This window comes from Leucoraja erinacea, chromosome 23 (assembly GCF_028641065.1).
Source record: "Leucoraja erinacea ecotype New England chromosome 23, Leri_hhj_1, whole genome shotgun sequence".
In the NCBI taxonomy this organism is placed as follows: Eukaryota; Metazoa; Chordata; class Chondrichthyes; order Rajiformes; family Rajidae; genus Leucoraja; species Leucoraja erinaceus.
Genome location: NC_073399.1, coordinates 1239867 through 1252010, shown reverse-complemented (window position 1 = coordinate 1252010; position 12144 = coordinate 1239867). Strand labels below are relative to the sequence as shown.

The 12144-nt window shown below is 43.6% G+C and overlaps 1 protein-coding gene across 2 annotated transcripts in view; it reads right to left on the bottom strand.

Moving 5' to 3' along the window:
- Window positions 1-1151: 1151 nt before the first annotated feature.
- fbxw10 (F-box and WD repeat domain containing 10) overlaps window positions 1152-12144 on the bottom strand; it is a 36166-nt gene continuing 25173 nt past the window's right edge. The window contains exons 10-15 of one of the 2 annotated variants that reach the window (XM_055653654.1): window positions 11136-11284; window positions 9890-10032; window positions 8043-8201; window positions 5414-5688; window positions 4076-4240; window positions 1152-2532 (exon numbers count right to left, since the gene is read on the bottom strand). In XM_055653654.1, the coding sequence (XP_055509629.1) occupies window positions 1754-2532; window positions 4076-4240; window positions 5414-5688; window positions 8043-8201; window positions 9890-10032; window positions 11136-11284 (1670 nt within the window). In that variant the 3' untranslated portion in view covers window positions 1152-1753. The remainder of the gene's footprint in view (window positions 2533-4075; window positions 4241-5413; window positions 5689-8042; window positions 8202-9889; window positions 10033-11135; window positions 11285-12144) is intronic. The other variant, XM_055653655.1, reaches the window with a different exon arrangement.

Here is a 12144-nt window from a genome sequence, read left to right as displayed (position 1 = left end):
GAGTGTAGGAAGGAACTGCAGATGCTGGTTTAAACCGAAGATAGACACAAAAAGCTGGAGTAACTCAGCAGGACAGGCAGCATCTCTGGAGAGAAGGAATGGGTGACGTTTCGGGTCGAGACCCTTCTTCAGAGGTATTCCTCCAGTAGTTTGTATTTTCCTCAAGATTTCAGCATCTGCTGTATCTTATGTCAATGTTTGACATATTATCATTCAAATGCATTTAATTATTAATTCAATATAACTTGGTTTGTGTATTTCAGAGTGACCTTTTACTCTACAATACTAGTTGTCCATGCACAGGCATTGATCTTGGTGCCTCAATACCTGGCAACCTCACCTCTCCTACCCTGTCATCCTTTTCGTCAAAGAGCAACACAAACATGACAGGCGAGAGTACGACTCCAGGCTTGAAGAAGCTCGCTGTTTCTCACCCACTGATGTGAGATGCACCATGGATATATTGTCATAGTCACATAGCACAGAACCAGGATCTTCGTTCCTCCTCAGTCATTGTTCTTTATCTTGCTACATCATTATCTATGTCTCGTTTCCTTTTCCCCTGACTGGTCTGCAGAAGGGTCTTGACCCAAAATGTCACCCATTCCTTCTCTCCAGAGATGCTCCTGTCCTGCTGAATTACTCCAGCTTTTTGTGTCTATCTTCGGTTCCTACACTCTTCGTTCCAACTTGTCCATGCCGAACAATCTGCCGCATCCAAGCCAGTCCTGTCTGCCAGTGCCGGACCCACATCCCTCCAAACCCCTCTCCCCATCCATGCACCTGTCCAAATGTCATCACTTGTGTAGAACAGTTGGTTCCAGTTTCTGACTCCCTTCCCAAAGCCCATTTTGATGAGCACATCCATCATGCACATACACAATGTCCTGTCAAAGAGCTTTTGGTCCAAGCTGACCAGGCATGTATGCTATGGTATCCCAGAGCAGCGTGAGGCTTCTATGGATGTTCCTGCTAGGTACGGGTTTGGTTCAGGTGAATCGTTGTCCCACAATAGACAAGGCGATTGCCTTGGACACGATCATTGCATCCACATTCAACAGTGCAACGGGTCTCCCATTCCTGATTTTTATTGTAGAGAGATTTAACGTGGAAACAGGCCCTTCGGCACACTGAGTCCACGCTGACCAAAGATCACCCATACACTAGTTCTAGACACTAGGGACAATTTACAGAAACCAATTAACTTACAAACCAGCACATATTTGGAATGTGGGAGGAAACCGGAACAGCTGGGCAAAACCCACGAGGTCACAGGGAGAGTTTGTAAACTCCCTGTGACAGCACCCTTAGTCAGGATCGAACCCAGGTCTCTGGAGCTGTGAGGCAGCAACTCTACTGCTATGCCACTGTGCCACCCTCTGGTGTCTTCCTTCTCCCTCTCCTGCTCATACATGAGGGTGATGGTGCCCATCTTTGTTGCTTCTTACATGCTGCCGGCTAGCAGCATAGTGTAGCACGCTACTAGCAGGTCATTGTAAAGATGGTGTAATGTTTGCTTGTATTACTGTCGAACCCTGTTAAAAACTGTGTCCTGTGTAATACCGCAGTCTTTATCACAACATATCCTCCATTCAAATCTTTTAAAATCTCCATAGAGTTCTTTATTTTGACAACTATTGCATGTTTCTCAAATTCTAACTATATATGGAAGGGGGAAGACAAGCTGACATACATCACGTTAGCCTTATATGTATTAGTCCCAAGACTCAGTACGTGCAAATTGTACCCTATTTCAAGTGCTATTCCTCTTTAACCACACCTTGGAAAACACCCGACCCTGTTCCAGTCTTTGCTGGTTGATAGTGTGTTCTGCAATTATTTTTTCTTCATATTCTTTACGTTGTTTTGGCGTACAGAGTCTGAAACCACTATTTTCCCGGAATGGGTTGATGATTGCACTTTGTTGGAACCTCAGCTTCGCAGCCGCTTTAGTTATCGTAGTAATTGGCACCAAGGTTAAGGATTGATTTCTTTCTTTTGAGTCAATTGCTACTTCGCCTCTTTTGGGTATGTCGTCGAGCGCAGTTCGGGGCCTGTTCTTTTGACTGATAAATGGAACGGGGTCAACAAACCCTAGGGTTGATTTTGATCGTTTAATTGTCGGCCTTTTGGCAAAACAATTTGTATTACGAGTGTGAAAGATGCGTTTCTGATTAGGAGTTTGATTCTTTAAATCAAAAGCAGGAAGAAAGGTTTGTACATCAATACACTCTTTAACTTCATCTTGAATAATGTCAGGTTGGGGTGCATGCTTTTTTGCAATAAATCTTCTCTCCATATCTTTCAAAGGACATCGAGGATGTCCCCAATCATCTTCAAGTGAAATGTTATACAGTGTGTTTATTTTAGTCTCTTCAAATCCGTATCGATTATGGATCGCATTGACTGTCAGACGGATCTGCTCTGATGTTTTGGGTCTGGACAGGCCATGTTTTTTAATTCGCTTTAATGTTTCTTGCTCACTTGCTGATAGAAGTCTTGAAGCTTTTGACAATGGATCAGTTCTTCTATCTATACAATGACAAAGGATAGTCACAACACTTTTCAATAAATCAAGTGCATTTCATAATAAATTGCAATAGGAGCTGTGGAAAAGATATTTCCTAAATAACTGCATCCCAAACCCTCCATTATTCTCACTTTGTCCGAGTCCAGTCACCTCTATGTGTTGTGGTGGGCAACCAAGGAAGCCACTTTACGCAATACCCCTCAGAAAAGCAATTTGATAATAATCAGGTCATCTCTTGCAATGGCGGTAGAAGGATAACTCTTTACCAAGACATAGAAAATTACTCTTCCGCTCTTCTCCATAACGCTGTCAAGAGAACTTTTGCAATCACTTCAGACGACCAGAGGCATTTACATGAATGCTGTTGGTGGTGAAGATAGGTTGGAGATACAGTCACCTTCATCCCACATCATTATGTTTAACCTGCATTTGTTTAAAGCACCCAGTCAAAAAACACTCAACATTCCCTGTGGAGGACTCATCAGTTACACAAAAATGCTGGAGAAACTCAGCGGGTACAGCAGCATCTATGGAGCGAAGGAAATAGGCAATGTTTCGGGCCGAAACCCTTCTTCAGACCTTCTGCACCCGCTGAGTTTCTCCAACATTGTTGTGTACCTTCGATTTTCCAGCATCTGCAGTTCCTTCTTAAACCCAAGGACTCATGAGTTCTTCTGTTCATGTCTCATCCAAAATTAACCATCTCCAACGATAACCTCACCATTTGGCAGCTTATGCAACCATCCTATCATCAACTCAACAGCTCTCTCGTTGGAGACCCTTGGACTATCTTCAATCGGACTTTACTGTTCTTTATCTTGCAGTAATTGTTATTCCTTTTATCCTGTATCTGAACACTGTGGACAGCTTGATTGTAAGCATGTATGGTCTTTCCGCTGACTGGATAGCATGCAACAAAAAAGCTTTTATACCTCGGTAGACATGACAATAATAAACTAAAATAAACTAAACTAAACTGGTATTTAATGCCACCAAAATTAGGAGGAACTGCTATCCTGTTGAGGAAAGGTTGTCCTTCACCCCGGACCTCCCAAAACACTGGCAAATGATCACTCCATCCTATTTAATGGTCAGTTAGTCATTGCTCGAACTAAAAAATATTAAACATTGAGGACCACAGGACAAACCTTTGACTTTTCCCATTGTTTTCCCAACCTCATGATATTCAAGCAAATACTCAACACGGACTTCAGTCTCACTGTGATTTAAGGTTTACTATGGAAAAGTTAATATATTTGCACTGCTAACCAAGCAAGGATTACTCAGATCAATACTACAATGACCTAAAATAGTGTGAATAGTGGTCATTAGAAAACTGCTTGTATTCCTTGATGAGAATATCAAGTGTTCCAAAGTGGTATGTGTGGAAATGAGGAGGAATCGAAGAGTAACAGGCCATTGATCAAGAAATGGAAGGGCAACAAGTCACCTGTTTACCTGGCCTGCTAAAATGTATTTGATTGCCCATCTAAATTATCAATATTTAATATATCAAAGGAAATTAAATATTTTGGAGTATCTTACCTAAACTGAACACAGTATAATCACTTAATCTTCCTTGTGATGGCATTTCCAATGTACTGGAAACCCAACCAGTCGGCGATGGCCTCTGGCCAATGAGCGACGCACCCGGACTGTGGAAGTGAAATTCTCTCAAATTGGGAACCTTCATGGAATCTGATTGAATCCCTTACAAAGAAAAACAGAGAGGTAAATAATACCTGCAAAGGAAACCATCTGTAAAGGAAGGTCAAACAGCATTGTGTTGGGCAAAAAAACAATTTACTGGAGGAACTCAGCAGGGCAGGCAGTATCTGAGGAAGGAAATGGACAGTGTACATCTTGGGTTGTGATCCTTCTTCAAGACTTAATGAATGGTCCCAATCGAGAACATCGTCCCGACCCAAAACAACATCTATTCATTTACCTCCACAGATGCTGCCTGACCAACTGAGTTCCTCCAGGAGACTGTCTATTGCTCAAGAATTAGCTTAGTTTAGAGATACAGCACTGAAGCAGGCCCTTCGGCCCACCGAGTCTACACTGACCAGCGATCACCCCATACACTAGCACGACCCTACACACCAGGGACAATTTACAATCGTTACAAAGGCCAACTAAACAATTCATCTTTGGAGTGTGGGAGGAAACCGAACCTCCCGGGGAAAATCCACGTGGTCACGGGGAGAAGGTACAAACTCCGTATAGACAGCGCCTGTAGTCAGGATTGAACCCAGGTCTTTGGCGCTGCAAAGCAGCAACTCTACCGCTGTGCCACCGTGTCGCTCTGGTGTTAACATTGTGTGGATCTTTATTTAAATGTTTTTAAACTTTCAATATAACATGGATTCTAGAAATGCCCAAATGCCTGCCATTGTGGGATTTCTAGAACCCATGTTATATTGAAAGTTTAAAAACATTTAAATGTTTAACATTTTAAAAAAATCTGAAATTACGATGAGAACTTCTGACAATTTCACTGTACCTTTGTACAGGTGATAATAAAGAACCATTGAAGAAAGTAGACACAAAATGCTGGAGGAACTCAGCGGGACAGGCAGCATCTCTGGAGAGAAGGAATGGGTGACGTTTCGGGTTGAGAGATGCTGCCTGTCCCGCTGAGATACTCCAGCTTTTTGTGTCTATACTTGTTATAATGTCTTCCCTTCAAACAAAGCCAGTGGTCACATTGAGCTTGGTGAAAGGTTTTTGGTGAAGACTTTAGAATACTTCCAATCCCAAACAAGTCTGATTGATGACATCAACAGAAGTCGATGACTTCCTCCCCTGGGACAAGCCGAATACCCGCAGATACCTTCAGACCAGCATCTGCAGTTGTTCTTGAACCATTGAAGAACTTACTTTGTGCCTGTAGCATACATCTGGCTGACATTATAGGTGCATGGTGAGACAGTCCTGATGTGATGTCCTCTCTATGATAGATCTTTTCATTTGTTGAACCAATTCTTCTCATACGTTGAGCACGGACATAACTGTAGGGTTGCTTCCTCAGCGGTGCCATTTTAAATAGGTCTTCTTCCACTGGGCCTTCAATGACCGCTGATGCTGCTGTGTAATCCCAGGTGACATCCTCGTAGTGAAATGCTACCACACTGCCGACAGTGTTAATGATCATGCTAAATAAAGCAATGCAGAAATCTGCCGTTACTCTCTTTGGAGACAGAGAGCGGAATCAGGCCCTTCGGCCCACCGTGTCCGCGCCGACCTGCGAACGACCCGGACGCTAACGCGATCCTACACACCCGATAAAATGTCCAATTAACCTACACACCTGTACATCTTGGAGTGTGAGAGGAAACCGGAGCACCTGGAGAAAACCCACGTGGTCACAGGGAAACCATACAAACTCCATACAGACAGCCCCCGTGGTCAGTGTCAAACCCGGGTGGGTCTCTGGCAAGGTAAGACAGCAACTCTACTGCTGTACCACCGTGCCACCCATACAGAGGGAAGATAGAATTACATTAATCCCGTGATACCAACACATTGTTCGGAAGGCTGGCATCTATTGGACACCTTTAGTTGACTCCAAATTTGGGAGGAAATTGAGGTTCAACTAGATCGTTTTTCTAAAGTTCATATGCATAGTCAATAGTAATCACAGAAATAAAAACAGGAAAGCTCTCAGGCCACTTAATTCTGGCAGATTAACTTTATATAAACTTTATATAAACAATCTCAGACAAATAATCAAATATTAAAATTTTCAGTCCAGAACTGTGGTAGACGGGGGATAAACATTGACATGTGCCATGAACGGTACATATGATGTGTTTGTACCAGCACCTAGGTGTTTTAGTTTTAGAGATACAGTGTGGAAACAAGCCCCTTGGCCCCCTGAGTCCACACTGACCAGTGATCTCCCTGTCCACTTGTTCTATCCAATGTAAAACAAAATGCTGGAGTAACTCAGCGGGACAGGCAGCATCTCTGGAGAGAAGGAATGGGTGATGTTTCAGGTCGAGACCCTTCTTCAAACGACAATTAACCTACAAATATGTACATCTGGAGTGTGGAGGAAATGGGAGTACCCCCACACGGTCACGGGGAGAACGTACAAACTCCGTACAGACAGCATTCATGGTCAGGATCGAACCCGGGTCCCTGGCTCTGTAAGGCAGCAACTCTACCGCTGCTCCACTGTGTCGCTCCCAAAGGTCAGGAAATTTAAGTCACAGTTTGGGCGTTTAGAGAGTATTTATTTGTGAATAATACTGGTGAGCTTTAACACTGGCAAACCGTGGGCCTCTGATCAGCGTTGCATCCCGTCCAGTCCCTGCCTTTACAACTTACCTCCTTGGTAAAAGTGGTAAAACACTCAGCAGAAACTAAGCTGCTTAACATTCGTTTATTCTGAAGGTGGGAGATTGATGGCTTATATCTAAAGTGATAATTTAGCCAATAATAAGCCCACGACATATAACAGCCACAAGTAACCACAAGGAGTTAGATGTGGCCCTTGTGGCTAAAGGGATCAGGGGGTATGGAGAGAAAGCAGGTACAGGATACTGAGTTTGGATGATCAGCCATGATCATATTGAATGGCGGTGCAGGCTCGAAGGGCCGAATGGCCTACTCCTGCACCTATTTTCTATGTTTCTACATTTCTATGTAAGGAATGCTAAAAGTAGCAGTTAGCTTCTAAGAATTGATGCATTCAGTATCAAACTATCACACAGATAGGCTATCAAACTACAACTCCTCCCCCTTCTGTCGTGGGGTAGACTGACTCCCCCTCCCCATTCTTTGCACATCTCCAATCCTTTCCACTCATCATTTTAATTTCATGCATCTTGTGTTTTATGACCATATGCTGGCCAAGGATAAATAACCATATAACAATTACAGCACGGAAACAGGCCATCTCGACCCTTCTAGTCCGTGCCAAACACATAATCTCCCCTAGTCCCATATACCTGCGCTCAGACCATAACCCTCCATTCCCTTCCCATCCATATAACTATCCAATTTATTTTTAAATGATAAAAACGAATCTGCCTCCACCACCTTCACTGGAAGCACATTCCACACAGCTACCACTCTCTGAGTAAAGAAGTTCCCCCTCATGTTACCCCTAAACTTCAGTCCCTTAATTCTCATGTCATGTCCCCTTGTTTGAATCTTCCCTACTCTCAGTGGGAAAAGCTATTCCACGTCAACTCTGTCTATCCCTCTCATCATTTTAAAAACCTCTATCAGTCCCCCCTTAACCTTCTGCGCTCCAAAGAATAAAGCCCTAACTTGTTCAAACCTTTCTCACTTAGTTGCTGAAACCCAGGCAACATTCTAGTAAATCTCCTCTGTACTCTCTCTATTTTGTTGACATCCTTCCTATAATTAGGCGATAAAAACTGTACACCATACTCCAGAATTGGCCTCACCAATGCCTTGTACAATTTTAACATTACATCTCAACTTCTATATAATAGAGTTCTTTAAATAGAGTTCTCTCGTGTCGGGTTATACAGACCTCTTCTCAGAGAAGTAGAAAGAAAGTACAGGTTCCCCACGGCCGCTCGCTCTCATCACCTTCAGACAGGTGCCACGGCAGAGGTCGAAAATTCTGATCTTCCCATCGCTGCATCCGCTGAGCAACCGAAGGTAAAGGAGATGGACACAAAGCACGGCCCTACAGTGCAAGGATGGACAGAAACAACATGCAATTAATTCCAACCGACCGACTACCGGTGTAACTCAGGAGGGTCGAGCAGCAATTGTGGAGAACATGGACAGGCGGACGTTTCAGGTCGGGACCCTTCAGATACTTTATAATGTAGAATTATAAATTTAAATCGATTAGAATAATCAAAACTCAAGTTAGGCTGAAGGACACAAAGTGCTGGAGTTACTCGGCAGGACAGGCAGCATCTCTGGCGAACATGGATCAATGTTGTTTCGAGTTCTCTTGATGCAAGATCAGTTTGACAGGGGAAGAAAAATCTGCAGGTTAGGAATTCCTATGCATAATTGCAAAACGAACACACTGCTGTGGCACTGTTGCAAGATCCAGCGAATTTAGTGTGGAAATATTTTCCAGGCATATTTGGGAGATGTCAGAGAAATTGTCTCAGTTTTTAGCAGGAATTTTTTTCTCCCTAGCACTTTTTTCATGCATAAAATTCCTCCAAATGCTATCAACAGCATCCCACCCTTTGGATTCTATCAATCCACACCTGTTAATATATGTCACTGCCCACAGTATGCTGACTGCAGATATATTTATTGATTCAAAGATACAGCATTGATTCAAAAATCCATGCTGACTAGCAATAACCCGATCAGTTCTATATGATCCTCTCTCTGCACACTCGGGGCAGTTTACAGAGGCCAATTATCCCATAAACCCGCACATCTTTGGGATGTCGGAGGAAACCGAAGCACTCGTAGGATGCCCATGCAGTCACACGGAGATAACATGCAAACTCCACACAGACAATAGCGAGGTTAGGATTGGCGCTGTGAGGCAGCAGCTCTGTGCAGCCCTAATTATCATTGGCCTTCTTCTCCACCATATCCAACTTCCTCTACTGCGCCTATAAAGGTTGGCGGATGAGCCCTTAGCTGTAAGTCCTTGTTCTGCAACAGTGATACAGGGAGCAAGGCAAAGTTTGTTTCCCAACACATTTCATAATCTTTAAAAGGTGCTTTTTGAAACCCCTTTTGAGAACACGTCACAGAAATGGAAGGCAAGCAAGTTTCCCTGCCCCATGAGGGGAATAGGCAGGGTGGATGTTTTGTTTGGTTCAGAGATACAGCATGTAAACAGGTCCTTTGGCACACCGAGTCCATGCTGGCCACCAATCACCAGTTCACACTAAGTCTATATTATCCCACTTTCCCACACTAGGGGCAATTTACCTACAAACAAATCTTTGTGATGTGGAAGGAAATCGGAGCACCCGGAGGAAACCCACGCGGTCACAGGGAGAACGTGCAAACTCCACGCAGACAACACCTCGCAGAAAACAGGAACAAACCTGGGTCTCTGGCGCTGTGAGGCAGCAGCTCGACCAACTGTGTTGCACAGTTTTTATTCCCAGGGAGTGGAATAAAAAATTGGAGGACATAGCTTGAAGGTGAGAAGGAAAATTAGGAACATGAGGGGCAAACAAGTTTCTGGAACTAAGATGAAAAAAAAACAATTAATCACTGGTCAAACTGTTGTAAAATTTAAAAAACGATACTTAATCTAACACATAACGTGCTGTGAAAATTGTCAATTATTTTTCATTATTTCTGATGGAGCTCAATTTCAGGGTTGGACGTTTTGAATTAATTATGCATTGCTTAAGTCTTTTATTTGATCAAGCTACTCACCTTGGATGTTTGAATGTCTTTAGACATATACTAAATTTTCCAATCATGCTCCAAGCTTTCACATTTGCATCCTCACTTCCACTGACCAGGTGCCACTGGTCGAAAGACAAACATCTGACAGGACCTTGGTGACCAGACAGGACCTGAAAAGCAGGGTGTGCCAACAAACAGATATGGTGACCATGCCAATCTTACAAGAGTGATCAATAATTGATTTAAACTGTGTTTCACTTGGCAGAGCTACATTGAGCATACTAGAATCGCAGAATCAGGCATCACAGAAACAGGCATCGCAGAATCAGGCAGCACAGAATCAGGCCCATTGGCCTAACTCATCCTTGCCGATCAAAACTCCGCATCCAATCTACTCCCATTTGCCCAAGTTAGGCCCATTTCCCATCAAACCTTTCCTAGTCATGTACCTATCCAAGTGCCTTTTAAAGGTTGGTATTGTCCCTTCCTCAACTTGGTCTAACAGTTTGTTCCATATACCTACCACCCTCTGGATGAAAACGTTGCTGCTCCGGGTTGTATTAAATCTTGAGCCTCTACCTTAAACCCATGTCCTCTGGTTCTTGATTATCCTGGGAAAAGGTGCATTAACCTTATCATTCCGCCATGATTTTATACACCTCTATAAGATCCCTCCTGCACTCCAAGGAATACAGCCCTAGCCTGCCCGATCTCTCCTTATAGCTCAGGCCCTCGAGTCCTGGAATCACCATCATAAACCTTCTCTACTCTCTTTCCAGTTTAAACTCATCGCTCCTATAGCAGGGTGAGCAAAACTGAACATAATACTCACATGCAGCCACACCAATGTCTTGTACAACTGAAACATAATGTCCCAACTTCGTTAGACTTTACTTTAGACTTTAGAGATACAGCATGGAAACAGTCCCTTCGGCCCACCAAGTCCACACCAACCAGCAATCACCCCTACACTAGATCTGTCCTACACAATAGAGACAAGTTACAGAAGCCAATTAACCTACAAACCTGCATGTCTTTGGAATGTGGGAGGGAACCAGAGCACCTGGAGAAAGCCCAGGCAGTCCCAGGGAGTACGTATCAACTGTGTACAAGCAGCATCCGCAGTCAGGATCGAACCTGGCTCTCTGATGCAGTAAGGCAGTGTGTGCCGCTGTGCCACCCAAATGTTCCCCAATTTTCTAGTAGCATAATGCATCCTTCGTAGGGATGACAGGCCATTGAAGAAGAAATGGATCTATTCTTCCTCGAATACCTTGACCAATGAAGTAGGTTCTAGGGTCCACACGTGGACATTTCCATCGTCACATCCACATATCACAGTCTTCTCGCTCATACCCACCGAGCGAATTGGTTTCTCGTGCTTGAGGGTGGTGATACATTTCCCGTTTTCTACGTCCCAAACTGGTGGTTCAACAAAACAGTGAATGCAAAACTGTCTATAAAGAATGTTGGAACTGCAATCAAACACTGCCATTGGGACACTACCCAAAATAGAACATCACATTGACTAAAACTGCCCTGGTGAAAGATTTATCATTGAAAATATAACCAATTAAATCAAAATAATGGGAAGGGAATGGAGGGTTATGGTCTGAGCGCAGGTATATGGGACTAGGGGAGATTATGTGTTCGGCACGGACTAGAAGGGTCGAGATGGCCTGTTTCCATGCTGTAATTGTTATATGGTTATTATATTATATTATAATAATACATTGAATGCAGGTCTCTATGCCAGGTCTCTATTGCAAGAGTCTGTCTGTCCTTTCTTATTTTTGTTATTTTTAGTATGTGTTAAAAAAGTATGTTTTAGTGTTCCTTAGTGGCGGGGGGTGGCGGGGGGAGGTTGGGGGTTGGGATGCAATCTCTTATCTCGATGGAGATGCGATGTTTTTCCGTATCGTATATCTCCGCCCCCACTGCGTCCCCTAACATCGTGGAGTTGGCGGCCTTTCCTGGAGACCGACGGGCGCTACAAGCCGCGAGCGTCTGTTGGACTATAACACCGCGGGAGAACAAAGAGGAAGAAGATTGAACGTTATTGCCTTCCATCACAGTGAGGAATGTGGAATCCACTGTGATGGATGTTCATGTTATGTTCTGTTGTGTGGCTTGTTGCTTCTCACTTAGTTACGGCTGTATGGTCTCTCCAAGTTCATTCTACCTTAATTGGTACATGCGACAATAAATTGACCTTGAAGCCTTGAAGACATTATGTGACAGGTTAGATTTGAATGTGCAGTAAATTAGATAATAGATTGACG